Consider the following 15230-nt stretch of genomic DNA (forward strand, 5'->3'; position numbering starts at 1 on the left):
TGTCAATACTACTGTTACTTCTTTTGGGAACTCACTTTTCTGTTCTGCATTTCCTTAAATGCTGTAATATGTGTATGAACACATACCAACTAAAGAAAAATCATACGTGGCTTGGATAAATGTGCTAGAACTCTGAAACTTATCAAAAAGAATATGTAGTAGTCCTGAGATAGGTGTGGGGCTTCTGATCAAGCTGGGAGTCAGAAAAGTACACTGTCATGTAGTCTGAATTCCTTTGTTTACTGAAGAAGAATCTGAAGTCTGGAGTCCAAAAAAACAACATAACTTGCCCTCAAGATGCCTGTAGTACACATGCGCCAATGATGCCCTTTTATAGAGATGAAGCTTTGAGTTCTTGTTCTGAGGTAGGCATCGTGTAAGGCAGCACCACGGTTAATGTACAGTGGTACACGTGAGGCACAAAAGTTGAAAATTTAAGGAGGCATTCTGTCTCAGGGTTGTGTCTGTTCAGGCTGTGTACTTGTGCCAGCCAGAAAGTGAATACTTTGTTAGGTTCTCCATCAGAGACTTCTCTTCTCCTGTGTAGTTCTGTCCCTGTTGTTGAGCATCAGGAGTATAAAGATAGGTAAAAATCATTCAGTTTCTTGAACTCAAGGAATTATCAGTTTGCTGGAGGAGAGGGATAGAGCTAAAATAAGCAGATGTATAATAAACCTTACAGAAGTGGTGAGACAGAGCTGCTCTAAGACTTGAGAGTTAGGCAAAGCTTTCAGAAGGGTGAATTGAGAATTAGCTAAGTGACTGAGTTGGTTAAGGATGAAGGATGGAATGTTACGAGCAGAAATAGCATGTGAAGAGATCTGGATGGGAGGGCCAGAACCAGATTCCCACATGGTGCTGTTCTTGCTGGATGAGGGACTGCCTTTTGAGAACCCATGCTTTAGAGAAACTGCAAATGGGTCAGTACTTCTGGCTTTCCTTGGTTTGTTTGGAGAGTTGTGTTGAGAATTGTAGTTAATAAGATAAGCAAATTTTAAAAATAGAAATACATTTATTTTGAAGGTATTTGGATTTAATCTAAAGCTATAGATACTCACTAAAAGATTTTAAACAGGATCGTAGTGATCGAATTTTTGTTTTCCAAAGAAGATTCTTGAAGCAATGTGAAGAAACAAGGCTGGAGAAGGCAGTCTCTTCGCTAAATAAAAAGATGAAGCTCCAGATCTTTGCACATAGTACTTCTACTTTAAACATTCCATTCTCCTCATTCCACTCAAAAACTTAGCTCACTCTTGATTCTTCCTCCAGGAAGCATTCTCTACTTTTCAAATCTTAACTGATGTTAAGAGGCAGTTTTAATAACCCACAACATGGAGGAAGTCTGCTAATGACAGGCAAGAGAGCTTGAAAGAAGCAGATTTGAGAAGCATTAAGAAAGTAGAACAGGATTTAGGGATTAATTGTGGGTACAGGTAGGAGTTGTGGATGACTCGTATTTTTGATTTACATATCTAAATAGTTATCCTTTTCATGATGATAGTAAATAAAGCAAGATAAGCAGTTACGAAGAAGAATGGTAGATGGATATTAAAGAATGATTAAATAATTTTGAAATAGACTTAGCTTGTAAGATTGTGTGTGTATGTGTGTGTGTAAATATAAATGATACTGGTAATTTTGTGGGGCTGGATCATCTGAGCAAATGTTATAATAATTTTAGGTTGTCATTGAATCCTTCAGGTCCTGCTTATAGTGATTATTCTTCAATAAGAAATGAATTATCAGTGCATCACAACAGTGGACAAAAACCTGCTAAGACAAGAAATCAGTCATCTAAGAACATTGGGAAAAAAGCTATCCCACCCAAAAAACAGAAGACACCGACTCAAGGCAGCCGCAGGGCACAGAAGGTTGTCCACGATAAAGGTTCTGGAGGTCTCAGTGTACGTGGTGAAATTCCCGATTGTTCGCAGAACAATAAGCCAGTGGAAAGTGATGAATCAGACTTGGCCACCAAGAAAAATCTCAGTTGTTCCAGGTAATGTCTGTTATGTACAGTATAGTACTTTTGTTGTTCAGTATTTAATAGTGTATCAGCGTCATTTAATCCTTTATGGAGAAGCAGTATTAGTGTAAAGGGCTCTGCACTCTGACATATCTGGTAGTAAATCCAGACTCTGCCATTAGCTGGGTGACAACCAGGCAGAGAGTACTATGAACTTGTCTCCTCATGTTAAAATGGAGAATAATATATAGCACCTGGAGTTGTGAGTGTGAAATTTAGTAAGTATTGTTGCCAAAGAGTTTCTTTTTAAAGAAATTTTTTTTAAAATTTTATTTAATGAATATAAATTTCCAAAGTACAGCTTATGGATTACAATGGCTTCCCCCCCATAATGTCCCTCCAAACCGCAACCCTCCCCTTTCCCACTCCCTCTCCCCTTCCATTCACATCAAGATTCATTTTCGATTCTCTTTATATACAGAAGATCAGTTTAGCATACATTAAGTAAAGATTTCAACAGTTTGCTCCCACACAGAAACATAAAGTGAAAAATACTGTTTGAGTACTAGTTATAGCATTAAATCTCAATGTACAGCACACTAAGGACAGAGATCCTACATGAGGAGTAAGTGCACAGTGACTCCTGTTGTTGACTTAACAAATTGACACTCTTGTTTATGGCATCAGTAATCACCCTAGGCTCTTGTCATGAGCTGCCAAGGCTATGGAAGCCCCCTGAGTTTACCAACTCTGATCATATTTAGACAAGGCCATGGTCAAAGTGGAAGTTCTCTCCTCCCTTCAGAGAAAGGTACCTCCTTCTTCGATGACCCATTCTTTCCACTGGGATCTCACTCACAGAGATCTTTCATTTAGGTTTTTTTTTTTTTTTTTCCCTCAGAGTGTCTTGGCTTTCCATTCCTGAAATACTCTCATGGGCTTTTCAGCCGGATCCGTATGCCTTAAGGGCTGATTATGAGGCCAGAGTGCTGTTAGGACATTTGCCATTCTATGGGTCTGCTGTGTATCTCACTTCCCATGTTGGATCATTCTCTCCCTTTTTGATTCTATCAGCTAGTATTTGCAGATACTATTCTTGTTTATGTGATCCCTTTGGTTCTTAGTCCTATCATTACTATCAATTGTGAACAGAAATTGATCACTGGGACTAGTGAGATGGCATTGGTACATGTCACCTCGATGGGATTGAATTCGAATCCCCTGGTATGTTTCTAACTCTACCATTTGAGGTAAGTCAGCTTGAGCATGTCCCGAATTGCGCATCTCTTCCCTCTCTTATTCCCACTCTTATATTTAACAGGGATCACTTTCCAGTTAAGTTTCAGCACTTAAGAAGAATTGTGTATTGATTACAGTATTCAACCAAAAGTATTAAGTAGAACAAACAAAAAAGATACTAAGAGGGATAACATATTAAGCTGCTCATCAACAGTCAGGGTGAGGGCTGATCAAGTCACCGTTTCTCATAGTGTTCATTTCACTTTAACAGGTTTCCTTTTTGGTGCTCAGTTAGTTGTCACCTATCAAGGAAAACAAGTGGTATTTGTCCCTTTGGGATTGGCTTATTTCACTCAACATAATGTTTTCCAAATTCCTAACAGGGATCACTTTTCAGTTAAAATTTAAACACCTAAGAATAATTGTGTGCTAATTACAGAGTTCAACCAATGGTACTAGAACAAAAAAAAAATACTAAAATGGATAAAGTATTACATTGTACATCAACCGTCAGGACAAGAGCTGCTCAAGTCACTGTTGCTCATAGTGTCCATTCCACTTCAACAAGTTTCCCCTTTGGTGCTCAGTTAGTTGTCGCCAATCAGGGAGAACATATGATATTTGTCCCTTTGGGACTGGCTTAGTTCACTCAGCATGATGTTTTCCAAACCTCCATCTTGTTGCAAATGACTGGGTTTCGTTGTTTTTGACTGCTGTATAGTATTCTATAGAGTACATGTCCCATAATTTCTTTATCCAGTCTACTGTTGATGGGCATTTGGGTTGGTTCCAGGTCTTAGCTATTGTGAATTGAGCTGCAATAAACATTAATGTGCAGACTGCTTTTTTGTTTGCCAATTTCATTTCCTTTGGGTAAATTCCAAGGAGTGGGATGGCTGGGTCGAACGGTAGGGTTATATTCAGGTTTCTGAGGAATCTCCAGACTGACTTCCATAGTGGCTTACCAGTTTGCATTCCCACCAACAGTGGGTTAGTGTCCCTTTTTCCCCACATCCTCTCCAGCATCTATTGTTGGTAGATTTCTGAATGTGAGCCATTCTAACTGGGGTGAGGTGGAACCTCATTGTGGTTTTGATTTGCATTTCCCTGATTGCTAGTGATCTTGAACATTTTTTCATGTGTCTGTTGGCCATTTGGATTTCCTCTTTTGAAAAATGTCTATTGAGGTCCTTGGCCCATCTCTTAAGTGGGTTGTTTGTTTTGATGTTGTGGAGTTTCTTGATCTCTTTGTAGATTCTGGTTATCAACCCTTTATCAATTGCATAGTTTGCAAATATATTTTCCCATTCTGTCGGTTGTCTCTTCACTTTCCTGACTGTTTCTTTTGCAGTACAGAAACTTCTCAATTTGATGCAATCCCAAATGTTAATTTTGGCTTTGACTGCCTGTGCTTCTGGGGTGTTTTCCAAGAAGTCATTGCCGGTACCTATATCTTGCAGGGTTTTTCCAATGCTCTCTAATAATTTGATGGTGTCAGGTCGTAGATTTAAGTCTTTAATCCATGTTGAGTGGATTTTTGTGTAAGGTGAAAGGTAGGGGTCTTGCTTCATGCTTCTGCACGTGGAAATCCAATTTTCCCAGCACCATTTATTGAATAGACTGTGCTTACTCCAGGGATTGGTTTTGGATCCTTGATCAAATATGAGTTGGCTGTAGATGTTTGGGTTGATTTCTGGTGTTTGAATTCTGTTCCATTGGTCTATCCATCTGTTTCTGTACCAGTACCATGCTGTTTTGATTACAACTGCCCTGTAGTATGTCCTGAAATCTGGTATTGTGATGCCTCCGGCTTTGTTTTTGTTGTACAAGATTGCTTTAGCTATTCGAGGTCTCTTGTGCCTCCATATAAATTTCAGCACCATTTTTTCCAGATCTGAGAAGAAGGTCTTCGGTATCTTGATTGGTATTGCATTGAATCTGTAAATTGCTTTTGGGAGAATGGACATTTTGATGATATTGATTCTTCCAATCCATGAGCATGGAAGATTTTTCCATGTTTTGGTATCCTCTTCTATTTCTTTCTTTAAGATTTTGTAATTCTCGTCGTAGAGATCTTGAATGTCCTTGGTTAAGATTATTCCAAGGTATTTGATTGTTTTTGTAGCTATTGTGAATGGGATTGATCTTAGAAGTTCTTCCTCAGCCATGGCATTGCTTGTGTATACAAAGGCTGTTGATTTTTGTGCATTGATTTTATACCCTGCTACTTTGCCAAACTCTTCTATGAGTTCCAATAGTCTCTTAGTAGAGTTCTTTGGGTCCCCTAAATAAAGAATCATATCATCTGCAAGAGGGATAGTTTCTTCCTTCCCAATTTGTATCCCTTTAATTTCTTTTTCTTGCCTAATAGCTCTAGCTAGAACTTCCAGAACTATATTGAATAGCATTGGTGAGAGTGGGCATCCCTGTCTGGTCCCAGATCTCAGTGGAAATGCTTCCAACTTTTCCCCATTCAATAGGATGTTGGCTGTGGGTTTTTCATAGATTGCTTTGATTGTATTGAGGAATGTTCCTTCCAAACCCAGTTTGCTTAGAGTTTTCATCATGAACGGGTGTTGTATTTTATCAAATGCTTTCACGGCATCTATTGAGATAATCATACGGTTTTTTTTCTGCTGTCTGTTAATGTGGTGTATCACATTGATTGTTTTGCGCACGTTGAACCATCCCTGCATACCAGGGATAAATCCCACTTGGTCTGGGTGGATGATCTTTCTGATGTGTTGTTGCATTCTATTGGCCAGAATTTTATTGAGGATTTTTGCATCTATGTTCATCAGGGATATTGGTCTGTAATTCTCTTTCAGTGCTGCATCTTTTTCCGGCTTAGGAATTAAGGTGATGCTGGCTTCATAGAAAGAATTTGGGAGGACTCCCTCTTTTTTGAATGTTCTGAATAGCTTGAAAAGAATTGGAGTCAGTTCTTCTTTAAATGTCTGGTAGATTCAGCAGTGAATCCATCTGGTCCTGGGCTTTTCTTTGTTGGGAGGGCCTTTATTACTGTTAAAATTTCTGTCTCAGTTATGGGTCTGTTTAGGTTTTCGATGTCTTCCTGGTTCAATTTAGGTAGGTTGCATGTGTCCAGGAATCTATCCATTTCTGATAGGTTTCCCTGTTTGCTGGCATACAAGTCCTTGTAGTAATTTCTGATGATTCTTTTTATTTCTGTGGTGTCTGTTGTTACATTTCCTTTTTCATCTCTGATTTTATTGATTTGGGTCTTTTCTCTTCTTTTTTTAGTTAGTTGGGCCAATGGGGTGTCAATTTTGTTTATTTTTTCAAAAAACCAGCTCCTCGTTTGGCTGATTTTTTGTAATGTTTTTCTTGATTCAATCCTGTTGATTTCTTCTCTGATTTTAATTATTTCTCTTCTCCTACTAGATTTGGGTCTGGTTTGCTGTAGGTTTTCTAGATCCTTGAGGTGAATGGAAAGCTCATCTATTTGGTGCCTTTCCAATTTCTTGATGTAGGCACCTATTGATATAAACTTTCCTCTTAACACTGCTTTTGCTGCGTCCCATAAGTTTTGGTATGTTGTGCTGTTATCCTCATTTACTTCCAGGAAATTTTTGATTTCTCTTTTAATTTCTTCTATGACCCATTGTTCATTCAGGAGCATGTTGTTCAGTCTCCATGTATTTGCGTATGCTCTAGGGATTCCTGAGTTGCTAATTTCCAACTTCATTCCTTTATGGTCTGAGAAGCTGCATGGTATGATTCTAATTCTTTTGAATTTGCTGAGACTTGCTTTATGGCCTAGTATGTGGTCAGTCCTAGAGAAGGTTCCATGTACTGCTGAGAAGAATGTAAAATCTTTAACTGTAGGATTGAAAGTTCTGTATATATCTGTTAGATCCATTTGGGCTATAGTGTCGTTTAAATCTACGGTATCCTTGTTGATCTTCTGTCCTGTTGATCTGTCTATTTCTGAGAGTGGAGTATTGAAGTCCCCCAGTACTATTGTATTGGGTTCTAAGTCTCCCTTTAAGTCCCTTAACAAATCTTTTAGATAAACCGGTGCCCTGTAGTTAGGTGCATATACATTGATAATCATTAAATCTTCTTGTTGTATTGATCCCTTAATCATTATATAGTGTCCCTCTTTGTGTCTCTTAACAGTTTTAGTGGTAAAGTTTATGTTGTCTGATATTAAGATGGCTACGCCCGCTCTTTTTTCATTTCTGTTGGCATGGTATATCTTTTTCCAGCCTTTCACTTTCAGTCTGTATGGATCTTTGTTGGACAGATGTGTTTCTTGTAAGTAGCAAATAGATGGGTTTTGTTCCTTAAGCCATTCAGCCAATCGGTGTCTTTTAACTGGACAGTTCAGGCCATTCACGTTCAATGTGACTAATGATAAGTGGTAACTTTGCCCTGCCATTTGCCAAAGATAAGTTCTAATATATGCTTTGAATTCCCTGTGATCTTTTGCTGTGAGGTTTCCTTCCTTTACCTTCTTTCATATTGATGACCGTGTTTCTGTGTTTCTGTGTGTAACACATCTTTAAGCATCTTTTGCAGGGCTGGACGAGTGGCGACAAATTCTTTCAATTTCTGTTTGCTATGAAAAGTCTTTATTTCACCTTCATTCACAAATGATAGCTTTGCAGGATATAATATTCTGGGCTGGCAGTTGTTCTCTCTTAGTACCTGGGCTGTATCTTGCCATTCCCTCCTAGCTTGCAGGGTTTCTGATGAGAAGTCAGCTGTGAGTCTGATTGGAGATCCTCTGAGAGTAATCTGACGTTTCTCTCTTGCACATTTTAGGATCTTTTCTTTATGTTTCACTGTGGAGAGCTTAATTACAACGTGTCGTGGTGAGGATCTCTTTTGGTCGTGTTTATTAGGGGTTCTATGGGCTTCCTGTACTAGGATTTCTCTGTCCTTCTCGAAACCTGGGAAATTTTCTGCTAATATCTCACTAAAAAGGCCTTCTTATCCTTTCTCCCTCTCCATGCCTTCAGGAACTCCTAGAACCCGAATGTTGGTTTTTTTTAATAGTATTCTGTAGATTCCCGACAATATGTTTTAGATTTCTAATTTCCTCTTCTTTTCTTTGGTTTGACTGTATCCTTTCCTGTTCTCTGTTTTCTAAGTCCGATATTCTCTCTTCTGCTTCACCCATTCTGTTTGTAAGGCTCTCTATTGTGTTTTTCATTTGATCTATTGAATTCTTCACTTCATTATGATTTCTCGTCACTATCACAGTTTCCTGTTGTACTAGTTGTTTCGTTTCATTTTGATTCCTCCTTAATATTTCATTTTCACGAGAGAGATTTTCTATCTTGTCCATTAAGGATTTCTATAGTTCAAGAATTTGTTTTTGAGAACTTCTTAATGTTCTTATCAATTTTTTGAGATCTGCTTCTTGCATTTCTTCTATGTCATCATCTTCATAATCTTGAATTGGGGTGTCTTTTTCATTTGGGGGTGTCATGGTGACTCCCTTGTTTTTATTACCTCGGTTTTTGCGTTTGTTATTTGGCATATTGGAGATATTTGGTTTCTTCACTGTGGTGCTTTTTCTTGTTATACTATGACTCTAGATTAAGTGGACTGTCTGTTTTTGATGGAGCCTTAGAGGCTTGAGATGGGTGTGGCCTGAGAGCTCTGTTTGGTGTGCCAAAGGTGACACTCCCAGGTTAGGCATGGTAGATCTCTCTCTCTCTCTCTTTCTTTCTTTCTTTGATTCAAAAGGGAAGTAATTCCACACAGCTGAACGAAGTTGGAGGTAGTTAGCAGGCAAATGATATACCCACAGGAGCCAGAGATTGGAAGCTCTTTCCCAAGGACCACACAGGGAATCTGTTCTGCCCTCAGAGTGGGCTCAAATTCTCCTTCAGTTACGGAATTATAGCGTCTCTGGAGAGTACTCACGTGAATTCCGTGAGTTCTCTCCTCCACTGTCTCTTTTTTTCACAGTCTCAGTTCAGTAGCACCACAGATTTACTAGGTCCTAATCTCCTGTTAATTCGCCCCGCCCAGAGTCAGGTTTTTCTGCTAGGCTCAGGGCCAGTGCAGACCTGAGGTTGCTCTGCTTATGACGTATGTCCAAGATGGCGCCTGCTCTTTGTCTTGCTCGCCCTTGAGAGGTGAGCGGAGAGAGAGAAACCCGTGTCTGTACCAGTCACTTTTCTCTCTCTCTCTCTCTCTCTTCTAGTTAGCCTGATGAACTTCCCCCCCACCCCGGGGGTCATTCCCTCTAGTCTCCTCTCTCCGTTTGCCTGCCGGTGTCTTGGGCTATTGAGGTTCGGCTCACCTCGAGTTCTAGCGCTGGTGTGTTGAGTCTGCCGCTGGTGTCCCGAACTGTGGGCTCCCACGCTCTCCACGCAGGTCCACTGTGAATCACGCGTTCCGGAAGAGTTTCTTCTGCTGTTTCTTCCCCTACTCTTCCTTGAACCTGCAGTATCTCCACTTTTATTAAACTATCTCTCCCCGGACTATCAGTGTGCTCCTTTCCTATTCCACCATCTTGCCTCCTCCTTTTTAAAGAAATTATTATGAAAATTGTATAACATAAAATTTATTGTCATAGTCATTTTTTAAAAGATTTATTTATTTATTTGAAGCCAGAGTTAGAAAGAGAGAGAGGTCTTCCATCTGCTGATTAACTTCTCAAATAGCCACAACGGCCAGAGCTGGGCTGATCCGAAGCCAGGAGCCTGGAGCTTCTTCTGGGTCTCCCACGCTGGTGCAGGGGTCCAAGGACTTGGGCCATCTGCTGCTGCTTTCCCAGGCCATAGCAGAGAGCTGGATCGGAAGTGGAGCAGCCGGAACTCGAATCAGCACCCATATGGGATGCAGGTGCTGCAGGCCAGGGCTTTAACCTGCTGCCCCACAGTGCCAGCCCTATCATTTTTTTTAAATTAAAGATTTATTTATTTATTTGGGAAGCAGAGTTAGAGAGAGAGAGAGAGAGAGAGAGAGGGAGGGAGAGAGAAGGAGAGTGAGGTTTTCTATCCACTGGTTCACTTCCCAAATGGCTGCAACAGCTGAGCTGGGCCTATCCGAAGACAGGAGCCAGGAGCTGCTTCCCAGTCTCCAATGCAGGTACCCGGGTCCAAGCACTTGGGCCATCTTCCACTTCTTTCCCAGGCCCCATAAGCGGAGAGCTGGATCAGAAGAGGAGGAGCAAAGACACGAACCTGTTTCCATATGAGGTGCCAGTCGGTGCCACAGGCAGAGGTTTAACCTACTGCTACTATGAAGACATTACTGGCCTGTCTTAGTAATTTTGAAATGTACAAGTTGCTTCATTTTAATTAATATTGTGATTTCAATAATTAGAAACATGTCTCAGTCCTTTAATACTTCATTTTCTAGTGCTTTCTGCATGCTGAGTGTTTGCTAGATGCTTTTAATGAAACATCATCATTTCTAACAACCTACTGAGGAAGATAGTTTTTTTTGCATTCTTGTTTTTTGCCAAAGCATGCATTGAACAAATATTTCATAGATCCTGTGTGCAAGAAATAGCAAGGTGTTTAGGAAGTATTGAATGATTGAATGCCCTAAAATATATTAGTGTATTTCATTATGATATACAAAGAAAACAGAGAAATCCCATCTTCCAAATCTGGTTTACTGGTTCACTTCCCACATGGTTGTAACAACCTGGACTGGGCCGAACTGAAGGCAAGAGCCCAGAGTCAATCCAGGTCTCTATGTGGATGGCAAGGGCCAAGTATTTGAGCCATCAGCACATTACCCAGGGTGTGCATTAGCAAGAAGCTGGAATTGGAAGCAAAGCCAGGACTCAAACCCAGGCCATTGTAATATGGAAAATGGGTGTATCAAGCAGTGTCTTAACTGCCACACCAAACACCCATTCCAGCCATTTTCATTTCTGCCTTCTCCTTTTTTTTAGTGTGATGAATTTGTATTCCTTCACTGCTTGATAGAATTCACCAGTGAAGTTATCGGCCTAAGCTTTTCTTGTGTATGGTTTTTTAAGTTATTGATTAATAGATCTTTTGAAAATATTTCTTTTTGAGTCGATTTTGTAAAATTGGGCGCTTCTAGGAATTTTTCCATTTCATGCAGGTTTTCTAAAAATTGTTGGTATGTAATTTTTATAGTATTTTCTTATAATATCTTTTATTTCTTTCAATTCTGTTGGTAAATCCCAGGGGCATGGTAGAAATAGTTTGTCACTAAGAAGTGTCTTGTTGGCATATATTTGTAGTAAACTGATTAGCTGACTTCCAAAGATATGAGTTAGGTCTCTCTTCCAGCCCCTCTCTCCCTCTCTAGTTGGCCTTCTCTTTGTTTCAAAGAAAGCAGTTATAGTTTTCTATAGATCTTCCAGTACAGTATGCTAGATTGTATAGTAAAATGTTGCTCCCTTTAGGAATGTCTCCCACTGTTTTTTTTTATCAGCACTTCTATCTTAGACTGCATCTGTATCATCTCTCATGAGAATTTCTACAATCAGAAATCTTACTAGGTCTAAGTTCCATTCTGAGGTTGCTGCAAGTTTTAGGACCTGAACGGGGTAATCTAATATATGTTATAGTTAATGCTATATTGTTTATATGCTCACCTGGATATTATTTCTGAAGTATTTTTTGAAGAAGTATAAACAGTTCTAAACTTCTTGTTTTTGTAGATCTGTGGAAAGCTCAAAGGAACAAGATGGTATCATGACGGCACAAAATGTTCATCTAAAATCTCAGAGCAATGAATGTACATGCAAAACACCCACAGGGTTTAATCTGGATTCTGTAGAGCCTAAGCCATTGGTTTTGGAAGAAAGGTATGCAAATAGTCTAAGGATAATAATGTTTACTCACTATGTTAGTTACCCATTGCTGTGTTACAAATTACCCAAAACCTTATTTTAATTTTGTTACTAGCTTGCTACCATTTATTCTTTCTTAGTTTCTTTGGGTCAGAAATCTGGGAGGGGCTTAGCTATTTAGTTCTGCCTTAGGGTTTGTAAAGATATCTTTCTGATTTACAGTCCTTTGAGGCTTGACTGGAACTGAAGGGTCCACTTGTGAGATATCTCACTGAGATGACTATTGGCTGGATGCCCTAGTTCCTTGCTCTGTGGCCTTCTCCATAGCAATGCTCAGTGTATCACCTGACTTCTCAAAATCAAGTAGTGTAAGAGGAAGTGTGACTATCACATTGTTTTTGCATGACTTTGTGTCTGAAGTTTACACTGTCGCTTCTACTTTATTCTGTTCCTTTGAAACAAGTCACTAAGTATAGACCATATACAAAGGGGGGGCAATAAGGCCCCACCTCTTGAAAGGAGGGATATGGAAGAATTTGTGTTAAATGACAGTGAGCAAATCAGATTTACTTTTTATATTTTCAGTCATAAAACCTTTCACAAAATGAATGAATGTTAAATTATTGTGAATATTCAGACTTTTGAGGGATGGCTAAAATTACATGTTGGGTGTTTGTGATTAGGCCAATTCTGGGTTTATGACAGAAGAAAAAGGATCTAGGACTAGAATATTAGAATTATCTCTGACAATTTCTGGATCATTTCTAACAGATTCTGAAACACATTTTGAGTCCTATTTGTTTTAGGATGTAATTTTCTTTCTTTAAACATATGCTTTTTTTGAGAGAGATTTATTTATTTATTTATTTGAAAGGCAGAGTTACAGAGAGGCAGAGGCAAGAGAGAGAGAGAGAGAGAGAGAGAGAGAGAGCTTCCATAGTGTGCTAGTCTCTCACTAGTTGATCTGAATTGCCCTCAGTCAACAGTATTTGCATATGTAAATGTTATTTATCATCTACAAATCTTTTCAGGATCATACCCTTTAAAAAAATAGTTTTTCCAAGACAATAAATGTTACAGAATAGTTAGCCTAGCAGGTCTGAGGATACTACTATTAGAAAGGACTGAAGCCCTTGGTTGGTATCTAGGAATTTGAATTTCCTATCACTTCCTAATAACCATGATTTACTGTGCGTAAGTAAACTATGCAAGAAATATGCTTTATGCTGAATACTTTCCTTCAGGTAGTCTGAAATTTTAGTTCTTGCCACTCAGAGCACCTCTACAACCAGGCCCAGAAAAAAATCTTGGGCACTGAATCTTTTTGAAATTTTTGAATTTTTTTTATTTTTTAAAGATTTCTTTGAGAGGCAGAGTTACAGAAAGGCAGAGGCAGAGAGAGAGAGGAGAGGTCTTCCCATCTGCTGGTTCACTCCCCACATGGCCACAGTGGCTGGAGCTGGGCCACTCCAAAGCCTGGAGCCAGGAGCTTCTTCCACATTTTCCACATGGGTGCAGAGGTCCAAGGACTTGGGCCATCTTCCATTGCTTTCCTAGACACATTAGCATGGAGCTGGATTGTAAATGGAGCAGCTGGGACTTGAACCTTTGGCTATATAGGTTGCTGGCACTGCAGGTGGTAGCTTTACCCGCTATGCCACAGCATCAAACTTATTTCTGATTTTTTTCTTTTTTTTAGATGTACTTTTTATTTATTTGAAAGGCAGAGAGAGAGAGAGGAAGAGGAAGAGACAGAGAAATTTTCCATCCACTGATTTATTCTCATAGCAGCACCAATGGCCAGGGCTGGACCAGGCTGAAGCCAGGAGCCAGGAGTTTCTTCTAAGTCTCCCAAGTGGATGTAGAAGCCCAAGCACTTAGGCCATCGTCTGTTGCTTTTTCAGGCATTTTAATAGGGAGCTGGGTTAGAAGTTAGAACAGCTGGGGATTAAACTGGCATCCTTATGGGATGTTGGCGCTACAGGCTATGACTTAACATGCTATGCCACAATCCCAGTCTTTCATATTTTTTTAATCTGATTTTTATCAATGAATGTTGTTTGAGTTGACTAAATTTATAACTGACTCATGAGTTTAAAGGTTATAAAATTCAGTATTAATGTTTGACCTTAGTTACAGAATTAAATGTAGTCTTTTATGAATTAAGTGAGTATATTCTTGGTGACCTATAACAACACAATTGGTTTTATAAAAAAGAAATCTGTTAGTTTTAGAAGAAAAATGACCCCTGTTAGATACATTTTATTTATATATATGTAATATCAACAAAAATTTTGTGATTTTCAATTTTTTTTTCTGCAGTGGACCTGCCAGGCTCAAGAATAATTTAATGTCTAGAAAGAAAAATTCTGATGTGAATGACGAAGACATTCAGGATAGTTTAGGTAAGTTACTACTTACTTCCTATAGTCTTGATTTTTGTGACATTATGAATACAGAGTTAAAGTATCCTATGTTCTTCTTGTCACTGGTGGCAAATGTGTATTTGGTATCTACTCTTTAGAGTCTTACTATGTAGGGAGAGATTTGTAAGACCCTGTAATTAGAAAGAGAAAAATGAATGACAATTCTTTAATAAGTCATAGTGAAATTTTAGTGCTTAAAGTGTCTACTCCAGAGTTTACAAATGTTAGAGTGATAAATCGGGGTTTATATAAAGCATGATTAGCCATCTACTGAGGATTACTGAAGCTGGGTGCTGGTGTACTGGGATTATTATACTATTTTCTATGTTTTGAATAAGCTTGAAAATGTTCATACTCATACTAAAGTTTTTTAAATGCTTTTTAATATAGGGAGTTTTATAATATTTTTCATGCTTCTAAAATATGTGTTTAGATATAATCTGTTTAGTGTTTTTTTCTTCAGAATTCATTAATTGTTTTTACTTTTTAATTCTTTTCTCTCCTGCTTTTATTATTTTCCTCTCAACTTGAATGCTTTCTGTCTTTTCCCACTTTTTATTTGATAAAGAAGCAACAATTTTCTGAAATATAGTTTCGGCTTCATTTTAAAGGTTTTGCTGTGTAGTATTGTTGTCATATACTCTCAATTTTAGTCTTGTGTTTTTTTTGATCCAGGAGTTATTTAAAGAGTGCATTAGTTGGCCGGCGCCGCGGCTCACTAGGCTAATCCTCTGCCTAGCGGCGCCGGCACACCGGGTTCTAGTCCCGGTCAGGGCGCCGGATTCTGTCCCGGTTGCCCCTCTTCCAGGCCAGCCCTCTGCTGTGGCCCGGGAGTGCA

General features: G+C 39.1%; 1 protein-coding gene across 6 annotated transcripts in view; it reads left to right on the plus strand.

Moving 5' to 3' along the window:
• The window catches only part of CENPC (centromere protein C), a 98463-nt gene that overhangs the window by 63495 nt on the left and 19738 nt on the right, over positions 1–15230 (plus strand). For all 6 annotated transcript variants that reach the window (XR_016212143.1, XM_089302705.1, XM_008267802.5 and 3 more), the window contains 3 exons: positions 1702–1999; positions 11835–11981; positions 14289–14371. Coding sequence is in view for 5 of the 6 variants with exons in the window: in XM_089302705.1 (XP_089158831.1) it covers positions 1702–1999; positions 11835–11981; positions 14289–14371 (528 nt within the window). In the remaining variant the exon portion in view is untranslated. The remainder of the gene's footprint in view (positions 1–1701; positions 2000–11834; positions 11982–14288; positions 14372–15230) is intronic.

This window comes from Oryctolagus cuniculus, chromosome 8 (genome assembly GCF_051225735.1).
Source record: "Oryctolagus cuniculus isolate XC-2025 breed Fujian yellow rabbit chromosome 8, ASM5122573v1, whole genome shotgun sequence".
NCBI classification, from domain to species: Eukaryota; Metazoa; Chordata; class Mammalia; order Lagomorpha; family Leporidae; genus Oryctolagus; species Oryctolagus cuniculus.